We start from the raw sequence: 17,035 nt of genomic DNA, 5'->3' as shown, positions 1-17,035 counted from the left end.
AAGACTCATATCGGATTAATGCATAAGTAAAAGATAGAGACAAGAGGGATGAAAATACTGAGAATATCCACCGATATCTGCACTAATGAACACGATTAATGTTAAGCTGCTGGAGTATCCACTTTCCATATAGACAGAGAATCATTTATTTTCACAGACCATGAGTCACAGAGATTTTTTTTTTCTTTTCTTTAGACACAGGCATATAGTTGTCTGATAACTGGTAGCTATAGCTACAGACAAATGTGATTTCACAGTAAAAGCCATGTTTTGGAACACTCATCTCATGTTCCACCTCACACACACACACACATATACATATATCCATCTCCAACCTGGAAAAGGGAACTCACGTGTGCGGAAGCGGTGGTGTGGGCGTGTGGCTGGGCCCTTACCCGGGCGCCCGTGACCCCAGCGTGACGTGGGTTTGACCGCGGGCACATGCTGGGAGGTGGTCGGCTGCACCTTGGCTGTGGCCTTCACAGTCGTAGTGGTTGAAGTGGATGTTGTGGTCGGGACGGTAGCGGAGGTCTGTCCCGGCTTTGTGTTGGCAGCTCCGTTATGTCCGTTACCAGCAGCGCTTCCTTTTCTAACAGTGCTGCGAGGGGTGACCTCTTTGCCGCTGGGTGGCGGGGGGAGTCGGGTGGCGCGAGTGGTGGAAGTTGTAACCACGGTGCCGCTAATGCGTGTCCCGACGCGATTGTGCAGGTGCGGGGCGTGGTTTCCATCCCCGTTGGCAGTGCTGCCATTGGCCGAGTGGTTTGCCGGCGGCCCAATTCGAGTTCTTGGCGCGGGGGCAGTGCCGTCCGCAGCTAGTGGCGTGCTCGTCAACACCGATGTTGTGGTAGAGGCAGCTGAAGTAGTGGTGGCTGTGGAAATGTCGGGCCCTTTGGGCATGGCACTGGGTTTAGAGAGAAATATGGGGTCCTGTCCAATGCTACCTTTAGGATCCACCAAGTCCGTGGGGACGTAGTCTTGGACAGATCCCACCACAATCCATTTCAGCAGCATGAGACTGAGTCCCAGTCCCACGAAGCCCATCACCAGCGGCACGGCACACAGCCAGGTCTGCTGGCGAGGCCACACAGCACAGGGGCCGCAGCGGAGAGGGCCCGGGGCTCGTGGAGATGCCTGTTCAGCCCCCGGCTCCTCCAGCGTCATGGCGGCCAGAGTGCTTGCACCAGAACGCTCACTCATCATGCTGTAAGTTTCCGTTTCTGACTATAGTATGGTCGGGGCGGGGAGGAGGATGGGGGGCGGGGAGGGGGGGTTGGGGTCAAACAGGTGACCAAATGACACAAGGGTGTGAACTAGGAAGCGGGTGTGGTGCAAAATGAGGGCAGGGCATCTTAAGCTAGTATACGCACACACACACACACACAAGAAAAGCCTGGCCTTTCATTACTGTTACCTACATGCAAAGATTTAACACGTCAACACTAAGCACAAGCATTACACGCACAATCACAGTCACTGTATGGAAAAGCCACCACTAAGTAAAAAAGCTGGCACAGCACTTGGATGCATACACAAGCAGAACACGCCACACTCCCTCTGGCGGACAAGCGAAAACATGCACGCACTCAAACACGCACACAAATACACGCACTTCCACACACACACACACACGCACACAGGTTATGGACAGGTGAGAGAAGAGGGGGGGGGGGGGGGGGGTGGGGTGGGTTAGGTAGGTAGGTAGGTAGGTAGGTAGTTGTGTGTGTGTGTGTGTGTGTGTGTGTGTGTGTGTGTGTGTGTGTGTGTGTGTGGTTGGACGACACCTCGCTGCCGCTGTAGTCCCGCGTTAACGAAGCGATGATAAATCCCAGGACGCTTCAGTCGCTTGTTAAAAAAGCCGACGCGAAAAGGAGCAGGGAGGGATATCGACCCTCTGCGTGCTGAGCTGCACACCGGAGCTGTAAATCCATGTGTGTGTGCGTGAATCAACAACGACAGCACCTCCAGCAGCACTCTCTGATGGTTGATTATCGCGCCGCATATACGGTCCTATAATAACAATAAAACACAGGTTGTTTCTTTATTCCTCTTTGATTTGTGTTGCTTCAGCTCCCCTTTTTTTTCTCCCCCTCTTGTGAACCTTCTCCCCTTTCGCTCCTTTGCTTCTCTCTTTCTCTCTCTCTCGCGGGTATAACTCAAGTTTGCCTCTTCCAGTTCCTCATTCCCTTCCCGACCAAACCTTTTTTGTTGCTCCCTGCTGTTTGATAATCCAGATGTGCGGGGTGAGGAAAAAAAAAAACAACAAAAAACAACAAAGCACCGAAATTGAAGCAAGACAGAAAAGAGAGGGTGATGTGGATCTTGGGCGGTGTTGATGTCCGGAGTCTCGGGCTAAATCCAGCTGATCCTGGTCCCAACATCCGACTATAGTCTCCCCGTGTGACAGCCGCTGTATGCGTGTGTGTGTGAGTGCCTGTCTGTCTGTCTGTCTGTCTGTGCAGTCCCTCACTGTGATGATAGATCCGACATAGGTGGGTGTGAAAAAAAAGAGAGAAAAGGAGAGAAAGAGAGAGAGGGTGAGCGTCTGCGCTTCGTCTACCTTCGCTGCATTCCCTCAGTGGTGCAAGGCAAGCAGCAGAAAAAAAAAGAGGGAGATGGAGAGAAGAGAGCGGATGGAGAGAGGGAGGGAGGGAGGGAGGGGGGACTGCTGCTCAGAAAAAAATGATGCGGCGGCTGTTCTTAGAGGCTGCAGACTATAGGGAGAGAGAGAGATGGGAGGAGGAGGCTGGCTCACTACGTTGTGGCTGATGTGGATTTCATCCCATCCGGGCGTCCTCAATACTCCAAAAGTGACTAGTGTAGTAGTGACTGCCCCATGTCTCACCCCCAGACTCCCCCTCGCGTCCCTCCTTCACTAACTCCTTAATCAGGGAAAAGGTAAACGAAGAGGAGAGAAAATATTGTGCTGGATCATGTGGGGAAAAAAAAAAAAGATGCTGTTGGTTAAAGCTCTGCAGCTACAGACAGGAGGCAGAGGGAGGCGGCAGCAACACACATGCAAACACACACACACACACACACACACACTCCGCGTGGTGGACACACCCAGAGAGGAAGGGATGGGTGAGGTGGAGGTGCAGGAGGAGGAGAAGGAGGAGGAGGAGGAGGAGGAGGAGAGCGCCCCGACGTCTTCCACCGGCGGCACACACGAACAAACACAGCAAACGCACATCAGGCTGAGGCTCATCATTTCCGAGTGAGTTAGAGCACTGACTTCAAGTTGATACCCCCGTGGACAGTGAGCAAATCCACTGTTGTTGTTTTACAGCTCACAGGGGACAGTGTGGTGCTTTTGTTTGTTTGTTTGTTTGTTTAGTTTTTATGTGTAGCGCCACTTGCTGTTAATCACAATGAAAAACACTGTCAGGTTCTCATCAGCTCTTTTAATTTGGATTCTTAAAAAAAGTACTTTTATTAGAAAAAATACCCCTGAAAAGACTGAATGTGTTAGTCTGACTGAAACCAGGTAACATACATGTAAACATGTTAACTGACATGTTTACATGTATGTTAAGAGTCTGAGACACTGCTCTGTCAGCTTAAACAATATGCTGTATATGGAGTATGCTGCTTGACTGGCAGTGTTGTAAAGTAACAAAGTACAAATACTTTGTTACAGTACACTTAAGTACAATACTCACGTACCTGTACTTTACTTTGTTGTTTCTATTTCTAGCAACTTTATCTTTTACTCCACTACATTTCCTCAAACTATCTTTATTACTCGTTACTACCAAATAACATCAGAAGAAGAAGAGTTGGTATTATGGTCTGTAGAGCCAGGAATTGAACCCACAGCCTTCCAGTTGGTAAGACAGCTCGCCCTACCTCTGAGTGACCATAGCTCAATCCTAACTCCTCACTTTATTTAATACTTTTACTTCTAAAACTTAAGCACATATATCAGAAAATTACTTTTTAATACTTAAGTACAGTAAATGTCATACTGTATACTTAAAGACTTTTAAAAAGTGACTTTACCAAAGTCATTTTCTAGTAACATATGTGTACTTTTACTCAAGTATCCCTACGACTTTATAGAGAACTTTATACTTGACTAGTACCAAGAGCTGCCAGCGTAAATTTCTATCCCTCACATTGTAAGTCAACTGGTAAAGACCTACTACTTATAAGCTGAGAGGGGGCACATCGCCACCTAGTGTAGGTGAGTCGTATACACTTAATTCAATAAATCGATTCCCCTGCGAGTGCTGCTTGTCTACTGGCAAAATGAAAGTAGTCCAGTTGGAGTCAACCTCAACCGCACTGTGCATGAAACGTACTAAGTGGTCATGTCACAGTTAGGGTTGGTGATATGGCCAAAAAATACACATTTCAAATGAATCGATATTAAGTTATCGCAATAAAAAGTGTTATTTCTCAGTGTTTGCACAGTGCATAAACATATAAATATGAACCAAACCTTTGTTGTATTGATATAAAAGAAAATAATACTGCGATATACAGTATGTTATATGAGTTATTGCTCTGCCTTCAGATATTTATTAGTGTCTCTTTTTAAATGCATATTTAAAGGCAGGCAATAATTCCATCACGATATAGTTTTCTTTAATAGCAATTCAACAAAAGTTCAATATTTATCGATTAGGGATGGGATGATATGACAATTGTGTCATGCATTGCAATAAAACAATCGTGGTGATGGTCCATTATCTTTATAACCGTAAATGAGATAAGACCATTAATATTTCATTTGGGTGACTGCCTTGCTTGCCAATATTACAGTCTTAGTCGTTTATTTTGTTAAGTACTTCAAAAGGGAGCCGGCATCATCCCAGTCATTTCAGGAACTCACAATTCATACAGAGCTTAAAGTGGGTCAGTGTGTTGGAGAGCTATTCTAAAGCATATTTATTTTCCAATCACAAATCCATGTAATATATAATATAATCCAATCAATGATAATCAAATGACTGAGTTCCATTTAGTTCCCTCAGCGTCAGGGTGCACGTGGGTTCACTGGCTCACTGTCCTGCCACACATGAACTGAACACAGCCATTGTTAATGAGATCAGTGGCACATGTGCTTTTCCTCCTAAAACAACGTCTACATGGGCTCACGACGGCAAATAAAATTGCCATACGGTACGACACGAAAAAAGACGATTGCTTTACTTGAGATGTGTGTTTGTTGTTCGACGTTCCAAATCACAACGGGCCCAGTTTTCGCAGCACACATTTTGACAGGTCACATTAGGGAAACGCACAAGTGTAAATAATGAAATTACAGATGGCTGAGTTTCATTTAGCGTCCGTGCTTTTAGCGTTTGTGCCGTCATTTCACACAGTCCTGACTTCTACTAAACGGAGCCATTGTTACTGTGATCACCGACACCTGTGCTTTTGCCTGTTGAGACGTGTCAAAATGTCAGTTGTGGAAAAAGGTCCATTAACTTGTTTCTTCAGCTTTCTCTCAGAAGCGAAAATACTAATTGTGGGATATTTAATTAACAAGTGAATGGACCAATTATTTTTTTTTTATTGTGGTAACTTTGACATTATTGGAGCTTTATGCATATTATTACGAAGTCATCTTCACCGTGGTGCAAAGCAATTTCACTAAGAGTGTGTGGATGCAACAACAATACATTAATCAATTAGTAAATCTACTACTGAATTAATTGCCAGCATTTTTTGGTTAATCAGTTGAAATGTTTTCTTTCACAAACCAACAAGTTATGTGAGTTAATCTTGTTAAATATGATTATGTTCTGGCATTCTTTGCTCCTCCACAGCAGTTAAACTGAATATATTTGGTCTAGGGACAAAATGAGACAGTGAATTTTAGGGACACTGACACTGAGGTTTGGGAAACACTGATCAATATTTTATTACTGTTTCTGACATTTTATGGACCAAATCATCCATAGATTAAAAAAGATAACAAGAAAGAATAATATATAATAAAAGAGAATTGATTGTTGCAGGGTTAACCAGTAACTATATTTCCATGTTGTAAGAAAATGTCATTGTAATCATATGGGACAGTTCAGAGAGAGAGAGAGAGTGCTCTGATTGACTGTTCCACTATTCTGCATACAGTTGCCTTTAGTAGAATGATTGCTACTCCAGCATTGGCAACAACTGCCTAGGCTGCAAATAAACTTTAAAAAAGAAAAGAGTATAAAGCCTCTGCCATTTTAAATTACCCAGGATGTTTGAGTCCAGATGAAAGAGCTAAAAAAAACATTAACCCTCAATGCCAATGGTCGGTCTATGCTGTGGTGTTGTTTTCACCTCCGCATCCCTGTGACACCACCATTTTTTTCTTCTTCTTTGGTCCAATGTTTAAAGTGATGAGTAAATAACTTTAAAGTAATACAGGGCAACATTTGTACCTTAACAAAAATCCATTACATTTCTTTTACTATTGACTGGAAACATGATGAATGGTCGTTTCCACAACGTAAGCGTTTCTAATACTTTAGTTGTCTCTGGGACGGACCACTGGGTCCAAGTGCACATGCGCAACATTCCGCTTCATGGTACACAGCATGTAAACTAGGACGCCTGAAGCGGAGATCATGGCAAGTCCAACGAAAACCAGAGAGGCTTTCAAAAGAGGCCAAGAAATGAAAAAGAGTCTGATCGCTTGTTTTTTGGTCCTGACTTCTTGTTACTTTATTTTACGTGGCTTACGGCCCACTATGATCCACTATGATCCCAGCTCACCTCGCCTCACCACAGCGTGGCACTGCTTATGTTGGTTTTCCACTACAAAATAGTACCTATTCAACGTGGGCGGAGTCATCACTGCGCTAAATACACCAGACTCCTCCGGAGGAGTCTGGTGTATTTAGCGCCTACTCATAGCGCCTACTCAGTTCACTTGGAATCTTGCCAGAGGAGGTACTTGCTAGTGGAAACGCAACTTTACTGTGCCGCGCCGAGGCGATTCGAGCCGGTGGAAACACATCAAAAATGACTATAACTGTGTGATAAAAGTAATATTCCTGAAAAAACATGAACAATGACTGTACCTTGTCGGAAGACATTGTTGTTTTCTGCAACATTGTGCTGATCTGAGGAGTGTTGGAGGAGGAGGCGTGTCGCAGTGTCTGAAATGTTGCCCGGTATTACTTTAAGGCGCTAATAAAAGGTGCTGTTTTTGTGCTGTCCTAAGTTGTAAGATGTAAGGTTTGCTAAAAACACTCATGGATGGACAGCTATGCTAATGACCAAATGATATATAGCTTTGAAGCCAGAATTTGCATAACGGCCAATAATAAAGGAGACGAAGAAGAAATGAATGTGTTCACCTAGGACAGGCATTCCCATTAATGCTGATTGGAGGTAAAGTTGATAAAAAAAACCCAAGTGCATTGACAGGTCATTTTACCCAGGAGTGAATGACACTTAAACACATTATCACTGGTCAAATATCACTTTAACCCTCTTATGACCATCAAGATAATGAGGCTGCCTGGATTTCTATTGATTTTATGGCTGTAGAATTGTCAAAAAATGTTCAATGAGTGAGTGTTTTTTTTCCTTTCTGCTCCGTTTTCCAAGATAACTTTCACTTTCGTTATCAGGCAATTATTCAACCGTTTAGGAATAAGCGGACATCAAAAATGCGCGACATGCAGGGCTACCGTAATGACAAGTATATGGGCGCAAAGCTCCATTTCTCTGCTTTCTGCATCTTCTACCGCTTTATCCTCCACATGAGGGTCACGGGGGGGTGCTGTGCCAAACTCAGCTGACATAGGGCAAAAGGCAGAGTCACACCCTGGACAGATTGCCAGTCTGAGGTTTTTGAATTTTCGAAATCACAACCGGTCTGGGAGTTACAGTAATGAGAAGTACGCGTAGCAAACCCTGTCGGCGACAACAGAAGGGTTAATATCGCGATTAAAAGTCAAAAGGGTTTAAAGGAGAGTTGGACAATAAATGCAATATCAGCAGTGAGCTTCTGCAACCTCAAAATGTGAGCATTCCAATAACTTGTGGATGAAACCCAACAATCTATTCTACAAGCGCTCCTTTCTCTGCTGCAGCTTTAAACAGAAACATGGCATTGAATTTAGTCGGATGTTGTGGAAGACGACACAGGAGGTGACACACACAGACACACTCTTTGGTTTCCCATTCACTATTGCTTCCACTTACACAAGTAGGGTTGTGACATTTATAAAAGCTGCCATCTGCTTCTTTAGAACACGTCGCCTTTCACCTACGGAAGAGGAGTCATCGACAAGTTCAAGAAAACCCATTTTGTCAAGGGAAATTTGCAGATATTCAGTGTAGGCCGTCATAATTATCCCCGGGAATTGATGCATTTGTAACGATGTGCCGTCTTAGTGCAACAGTGAAAGAAAGTGGGGGAGAGGGAGAAGAAAGGGAGGGGAGGAAAAGTGGAGGAGAACAAAAGCAGGTAGGGAAGAGAGGAAAATGTTTCTCATGCGAATTATTTAACCACGTGCAAGAAACAGTTCAATATCCAACACCCCATAATCACTCTTACAAAACATCATTCATGACTGCCTCACGGCAAAGAATTTGGATCCATTTCAAACTCTTTATAGTCCCCACATGACTCCAGAATGATTCCATTGTGAATGCATTGTTTCCACAGTAACAGTTTGCCTAACCCTGAGGTTTGATTCTCCACTGATTTTTCATAAATTATAGACAATGACTGACATAAATGCAGCCCTGTGATAACTCCACCACTCTTCACATTTCAGCACGGATCACATCTTTCATTATCAGCGCAGCTAATTTGCATGATGAGTCCGACTGCATTGTTTACAGATTTAAGAATAGAGGTAATGTCCTACTTGGAAGACGCTTTTGAACTTGACAGGCTGTTGACAACCATTTCCCCCACAGGAATTCACTGTGCTCCGTTTAACCACACCACACGTATTTGAAGATTCTCTGAGAGGAAACATATTGGAGGACTTCCAGCGGTGTTACTTATTCAAATTATTGAAATATATTTTTTTTGAGCTTTTATTCCTTTGAATAGTGGGTTAGAAGGGAAAGTTTCTATGACAGTGTTTCCCAAACTTCTTACATGGGGACCCACTTTTTAAAGATGACAAACTCCTGTGACCCAATTCCCAATGTAAATTGTGACAAGAGCAAATTTTGTGCATAATAAAACATTTCTGACTATTTTTTTTTACTGGCATTTCTGTAACACCTAATATTATTTTGAATTGGTAAAGCAGCTATTTCCAAGAGATAGCTGAAGCACAACTTAATTGGTCACCCAAAACATATCTCCCGGGGACCAATTTGTGGCTTCAGATTCAATCCGAGTATGTGTGCCAAATAATGAAACCATTTTTTTTTGTACATTTACTTACATTTATACATCTTATTTAAAGTTGTTGTTCTATGTTTTCCACATACAAAATTGCCATCCAGCTATTGTATCACGACATGTGGCAGACTTTGACTTTTTGGAAGCGATAGCTTGTTTTTACTCATTTCAAACCCCCTCAAATGTCCCATCCCTGAGTGGTGAGTGAGGATTACACTTCTCCTGTCTGGAGGGAGCCATTAAGGTTACTGCCCTTGATGAATGTGCACTGGTGTCAGTTAAAGTTCATCACGTTGCTATCTCACTTATCCAGCTAGTGGAGGATTGTCACCAGAGGGAGGTATCATTTTATCTGCTTCATTCCCCTTGGGTCTCTCCTGGTCTGATGATATTTATGGTTGTATGGGTTCTTGAACAGCTGCAGTATAGTGTCCACTGTATCAGTAACTCTGTCTATAATGTCTACAAGAGTGGCTCCCAGGCCAAGTTTGAGTTTGCAGCTTTGAGAGGATAGTTCTTTTTTTTTGTGTTGCTATATGAAGTACTCAGACAAAGTCTGTGCCGACCAACCTGTATGAGCACCCTGCACTGACACCTGGCTTGAGATATGGCCACTTGCTCTCACTGAGAACATGGCTGCCGGTAAGACGCCCCATAAAATCTAATCTATTTTTTTACTTTTCAACAAATGTTTGTTAGATTCAAACCCCTGTCGCATGAGTTGTGTACTTTGCGTACTGTACCACGTACGCAAAGGCCCAGTAAGGTCTGATAGTATTACTTGACAGAGCTAAAGGAGGCAGCATAAGTAATGTTAATTGTCTCTGTTAACGAACGAATAATGACAACAACAACAACAACAAAAATCAACAGGAGTGATTAGTAGGCTGCTCACACCACACACCAAAGTCTATTGACAAAATCTGCAATTTTTCAAGTCAATTTCAGTTTTACATAATTGGCTCCAATGTTTGCAAACAGGTAACAGCAGTTCCTGTGTCCCACAAGCTTAGAAATACTGATGTTCTACGCTGGTGGATGAGAGAAGAGTTTCTATTGGTTGGTTTGACCTGGCTCCAACACCAGCTAAGTCTTTTGCATTACACCCACTTCTCCCTTGTGATGTGCTGCTTGGAGGTAAGCCTGTTGCTCTTGAAACGTTTCCCATAAGTAATAAATTGCGCTATATATATCGTTGACTACAGCCTGCCGTACATTCACAACAACAACCACAACAACAACAACAATAACAAAAGTAATGAACAGACTTTGTTACTGTAAAGTGAGCGATTTCAGTTTTTGGTCAGAAAAATCATCCATCAATGAAATAAAGTAGCTAAAATGTCCATCATATAGTGTCTCTCTGCATATATACACCTTATGACTAAGCTATCATCCTGTTTTTTGGGACTTTGAGGGTCCTAGCCAAACCGGACCTAAAGGGCCTTAATCTAAAACAGACCAACTGACTGAACTCCCTGCCCCCCAGACAGAAGCTATGGTCTTATGATAACCACCTCGTGTTAGCATTAAATTGTCAGCCGACCAATTTTTCTGTCATTACAAATTTGACCCGAGATAATTCAATGCAAGTCTCATTATGAATTTCTGAAATTATGTTTGGCAGCAAGCGAGCAAGTGCCATTAGAGCTCAGTGCTATCATTGAATTCTCCTGTACATGGCTGATTAGTCTTTGCTGTGAATTAATTTAATCAACCATCTCAGCAATGCCCCCATTTCTACCCTAAATGCAGCCAAAATTAAAGATTATAAATTGGCAGTAGGCAATACTATTACCCACTTCACTCTTTGAGCATACTTTATATGGCACCCTCCATCACTGTATTGATTATTGCCCTCTGTGTAATATTAAAAATCAATGCCTTCTTCCACTGCTGGTGTCTGCATTTGAGCCTCTGCAGGGAGCCACTATTTACCACGACGGATCAGTGAAACTCCCCTGGATGTGACCTTGTGCTCATCCCGGGAGAGACTCATCACTCGTGTTGTCACTGTGAATACTTGGTCCTTTTCTCCAGCATGACAAACTGACAATATTTGTGTTCTTGGTCTTCATCCAGGCATATTCCCAGAACAAGTGCACACGCCTGTTCGGCATCTGTGCAGTCCTCAAAAGACTATGGGACGACAACTACCCCTCAAGCAAAAATCATGTTCATACTGTTGTGTCTTCTGCCTGCATTAAAGGAAATAAGGTAACAGGTGAGCCCATCTTCACAGCACAAACCCTAAAACACATTTATATGATGGGCCAAGCGGGCCTAGCTGTGATGGACCACATGGTTATTAGTTCACAGATGGTACTCAAAGAGGTCCTCCAAGTTTGAACCAATATTTGGATTTCAGATAAAAAGTGACAGCCCTCGTAAGTGCACGTGTTGAGACCCCAACTTGTCACTCTTGAACTGTGGACCTTCATTCACGTCTCTTCTTGATCTACCACGAGTCCTCCGTCCTCAGGCGCCACTGCTTCTTTCCCCCTTGGCCTCTTAACTCACAGTTACATAAGAAGATGGAATTGGTTAATCGGGAGAAACCATGTTGCACTGCTTGACTGCATCACACTTCAACACACTTGCAGAGGCCCCCACAGGTCTTGCTCACAGGGAAGTCTCCATTTGAATGTCAGATGGGATACCTGTCAGAGCAGAACGGAGGAGTGGTGGCACCTGCTGCACAGGAGAGCAGAGGATCTTGTTAGGCAACACGTCTGCAGCTGAAGAAGGGCAAGAGCTGCACTATTGAATGCCAAGTCTTCGTGTTCTTGACAGCCTAACCGTTGAGGCACTTTTTTTTTTGTTGTCAACTGAACCATAGGAAACAAGCTACAGCAGGACTGAATCCTCCCTCAGTACTCACGGTTTTTCAATGAGCTATTCTTGTGACCTTTTAAATACGACTGAGGACGTTCCATGGCTCTGGGTTATGTGGAGATACCGTCACAGCGTGGACACAGCCATGCCACAATGGCGATAAATGAGCCTTCCAGTAAAATACAGTGGAGACACAACAGCTAACGTGCTCTTAATTTTTATAAACATGCATTTTCGTTGGAGCTAAATCTCATCTGACACAGGGAGAAAGGCAGTGTACACTCTGGACAGGTCACCAGCTATATATATATGTATATATATATCCAAATTAAATGATTCAATCCTGTGATCTAGCACACAGATAATTGTTTGAATTATTTATCATTCATGAAATATTAATTAATAAAAAAAAGAAACAAAATCATTCCTAATGAATACCTTTGTGAGGGGATATGTACCCTCAGGGTTAATTAAAGATTTCCATGATACACTTTATTATGGTGATTAAAAATACAACATAATTTTACTGCTATAATAACAATGGTCTTCATTTAGCGCAATGTTGTTATTTAGTCGTAAAATTATTTACAAAATGAAATTTAGAAAGTTAGTCCGGAAGGGTCTTATCAGTGGGATGCAGCAGGCGGACGATATTACAGACACAGCACTAATTAAATCATTAGTCCCCGACCAGGAGCGTAGCAGAAATTAGCCGTGGCTACTCCAGATTGCTGAGGCATCCAAGTCATAAGCTCACAAACGAGATCAGCTGTTCTCAGCTCCTGCTGCCAAAAAAAACAAAACAGTATACCTCCAACATGGCCGCTATAGGGCACGTTCAGTTATTACTCTCTTTCTCCCCTTGTGGAGGGCATTTAATTACCCAAGCTAACAACAAACTTCAGCTTTCACTTTGCCCGTGTCAGCGGTGATACGTTTCACTCATATTGAAATTCAACACCATCTACAGAGCCACTATTTGGCTTTTGCCAGAGAGGATGAATTTTTATTCCAGCTGGGCAAATGTGTGTGTGTGTGTGTGTGTGTGTGTGTGTATTGCCACCACAGTGAGGACTGAATAGACTGACAATAACTTTCAAAAGGGGTTCTCCTTTGAGTTCACCAAATATATGTTTTATGAAGGTTAAAAAACAACAGCTCTGCTCTGACTTAGTCAATGTGATTTGTCATTGTTGGAGCACTAACCCCCACAAATATAAAAAAAAGAAAACAACAACAGGTCCCTAAAACTCCTGTCAGCAAGAATAGGGGCACAGGGTCGGCTATTCATCCAGCATTTTTTATTCATACATTAGCGAATTGCCAAACACAAAGACTCCCAATATTGGAATGGCCTCCCTTGAAAATCGGTCGAAGTCGAGAAACATGCTTTTCTCTTCACACACATGCAGCGTCCTTCATGCATCGTTTGTTTCCTTAACGCCATTAAACAGCCAATACCGAGACTCTCTTTACTTGATTAGCCACCAGTTTCCCACACACAAACAATCCGCTGACCTCCAATGACTTATTGATGAGAGCTCTATCTGCTACCATGTTGTGTCTCCCTCAAAGGGAGGCCCGGTCTCCAGGGAGCATAATCACTGGACGTTAAATCTCTGTTAAACTGTGAAAACAACTATATTTCCTGGAGGTAGTATGAGCCTCTGTCCTCTTTTGTTTTTTTTTTTCGACTGCCTTTATCTTACTCCGGTGGTTAATAGAAAGAGCAATTTCCAACACAATATTTTACTTTGATACCACGGGGCTTTAAATTAAATGTCTTTAAATCTCCTGGGCCACAGTTACAAAATAAACACCAATGTTAAATGGTGACATTTCCACAGAATTGTGTAACACAATTCTTATTGGAATGAAAAATAAAACTGCAGCTACTGCATTATGTGAAAAGGGACTAGAAAGAAAGTAATAAGTTCAAAAGACTTATTGTGTGACTTCTGTGTTTTACCTTCTGGATTTACCTTAGTGACTCACACACTCACCAAACCAGACAGTCGTTCCCATTGTCTCGGTGAGCTGAGAAAACTCTTTTGTCTCTATGGGCTTTGGCGGAGGAGTTTGAGCAGATTTTCAAACTTCACTTTCAGTTGACAAAGGCTGTCTAATGACAAGATAAAGTGGCAACCGTGATCTTAAGATAGGCTTTAGTAGGTGTAGTCTGTGTCTGAGGCTGTTTTCCTAATGCAGGCAGCACACACCTGAACTATCTCTTTAAATCTGTTAATACAGCCATATTATGAAGACATGTCGCCCCCAATGAATAAACCATTACATTTGAAAGTGAATATGTTTAAAGGTAAGGGTAGGTTATTAGATATAACATCATCTTGTGGTGATTTTGCAGCCATTCTTGTTGCAGTGCTATGAAATGTTGCATTTAGAATCATGGATTATCAGTGGCAGCTGCACCACGTACATCAACTATTTGATATCCTGACATCCCGATGAGTATCATTAAAAAAAAAAAAAGAATCCGGTTTACTGTTGACAGCACACCATTAATTCAATTCAAGCTGCAGGACAGCACCATACAAATATGCTAACAGTACTTTCCTTTTCCCCTGTGAGAATAATTTTGGAAACACTAACCTTTATGTTTTATTCAAACCACTGCTCAATAATGCATGGTATATTGCATGATTAGATTAGTGTGTGTGTGTGTGGGCAGGCACACGTGTGTGTCATAGATTTTTTTTAATTGGCTGGAAGCTCAACAACCAGAGTCACACACTGAGGACATAGTAGGAGAAACACATGGTGGCTGCATGTAACATGTATAGTAACTCAGGATCAATCAAGAGCTGAATGTGGTCTTTTTTTAAATTTTTTTAAATATTAGCCACCGTCCTGTCAATGACCTGATCAGATCAGATCAGGGTTTTTTTTAAATCAATATCCATAAAATTGATCTTAATGGAACTATAAAATGTGTCTTCATGCAGAACACAACACGGGAGACAGGTGTATTGATTAGAATGCATATTTTTAAGTCAGGCACAAGGTGAGGGACCGACTGACATCACACATGGGAGACGTGGTTTGGGTACCTCATCAAGCTGATATGGTTCACGTGGTGTGAGAGGGAGGGAAAATCATTTAAAGGCAGAGACTTTGGAGACGGTGGAGGACAAAGCACTGATGACAGCACATTACAGAACTATTCATGGGAAGACGCACGCATGCTGAATCCAGGTGGCTACAGCGACTAGCTCTATTGGATGAAATGGTGATATCTCATAACAGAGCCGGCCCTGGGCATAGGCAGTATAGGCAAATGCTAGGGGCGCCGTCATCCGCAGGGGACTTTTTTTTGTGCCATTATTACTATTATTTCGAAATATTATATAAGCCCACAGCAACATAAAGTCATAGCAAAGACTATTAAATAATGCAGAAGCCTTTTTTCTGGGTGCAACGAGCCGTCGCTCTGTACCTGCCCTCTGTGAGGGGGGCGGGGTCAAGAGGCCAGCTGCCTGAATCTGACCGGACAGTGACCCAGAGACGAAGAAAAAGATTAAGGACACTGTATTGGAATTATGTCCAAAAAACTAAAAAGATAGAGGTACAGTAATGTCAATGTGATGAAGTTCATGAAATTAATAGTTTAATGCATCGTAGTTACCGTTGTTGGAGCAGAGTGTTAGCTTGCTAGCTTACTTCGGACGATAGCAACATTGTTTAATAATCAATAAATAGCTGAGTGGACGTGTGTTAATGTTACTCCACCTTAAATTCATTTCACGTTTGGAAACTTAACGTTAGGCCTGTTCAGGTGTTAATTTACAGGTGTCTTTCCTGCTTGTATGTCAGTTAAAATGCTTTTAGTTGTCCATCCCCTTTGTAATAGGGTGGTTGTAAGCCTTTGGTTTTATGTGTCACAGTTTATGTTTGTTAAAGTTGCGATGCAAGGGGGCGCTAGCTAAAATCTTGCCTAGGGCACCAAATTACTCAGGGCCGGCACTGTCTCATAATGATACCGTCCTCTCTGACAAATACAGGCCTGAAAAACCAAAACCTGCATCACATACAGTCTGTGGGGAATCTGCTATTGAGATGGACAGGGCAATGTGAACAATGGGACAATTTTAATACCTGGGATTACTAACACGAGAAAAAAAAAGCTGCATGAAAAAAACTGATTTAAACTCGGATGACTACTGCAAATATGTTGGAGTTGGAAAGGTGCAGCATTAAACCAAGGAGAAAATATTAATGCACCGCTGAAGGTACCCATCTCTTTTTCCTCAAGGAGTTGAGTGAGCTCTCTCCAAAGCAGGAGCCAAGACTGTTATTCCCTGAAAGGTCATTGAAAAGTCTTCCATTTTTCTCGTCTCTGACTTGGACCCCCAAGTGGTGGAGAAGCAGGTCATCGGCAATCTGCAGAAGACTTTTGCTGAATTTGCTGAATGGGGATTCCCCAACAAACTGAAAGTGTACAATCACCCACCCACACTACATGGCTGGTCAAAAGGCCGTGAAGCCTGACCTGACTCGCGAGGGTCAGGCGAAGTATACCAGTCACCCTGACCTTCCAGGAGTCAACAGGGTGTAGCATCATGCTGCTTTCTCCTGGATCCTACACTACATTCAGGCTATGCTTACTACTATGAGGTTTCCCAGCTGGAATGAAGAAATGTCTCGTCTTTAAAAATGTAATATAATGTCCAGCCACACCGTCAGACCCATAGTCATTGCTGTATAACTGGGCTTCCAAAGTATATACATATACTGTATATATATATATATATATATAAATATATACACATACTGTATATGTATATATATATACATATATATGTATATATACATACATATATATATATACATATATATATTTATGTACACACTGCTTTCCTACAATAAAAG

General features: G+C 42.6%; 1 protein-coding gene and 1 pseudogene across 2 annotated transcripts in view; one reads left to right on the top strand and one right to left on the bottom strand.

Moving 5' to 3' along the window:
* The window catches only part of nrg3b (neuregulin 3b), a 259,587-nt gene extending 257,908 nt beyond the window's left edge, over positions 1 to 1,679 (bottom strand). For both annotated transcript variants that reach the window (XM_058621792.1, XM_058621794.1), the window contains exon 1: positions 354 to 1,679. In XM_058621792.1, coding sequence (XP_058477775.1) covers positions 354 to 1,200 — 847 coding nt within the window. In that variant the 5' untranslated portion in view covers positions 1,201 to 1,679. The remainder of the gene's footprint in view (positions 1 to 353) is intronic.
* Positions 1,680 to 16,276: 14,597 nt separating this feature from the next.
* LOC131448852 (cytosolic non-specific dipeptidase-like) lies at positions 16,277 to 16,779 on the top strand (annotated as a pseudogene).
* The last annotated feature ends 256 nt before the right edge of the window (positions 16,780 to 17,035 follow it).

Source organism: Solea solea, chromosome 21 (genome assembly GCF_958295425.1).
Source record: "Solea solea chromosome 21, fSolSol10.1, whole genome shotgun sequence".
In the NCBI taxonomy this organism is placed as follows: Eukaryota; Metazoa; Chordata; class Actinopteri; order Pleuronectiformes; family Soleidae; genus Solea; species Solea solea.
The sequence above is the reverse complement of the archived record's forward strand: the minus strand, read 5'-3'. Positions and strand labels throughout refer to the sequence as shown.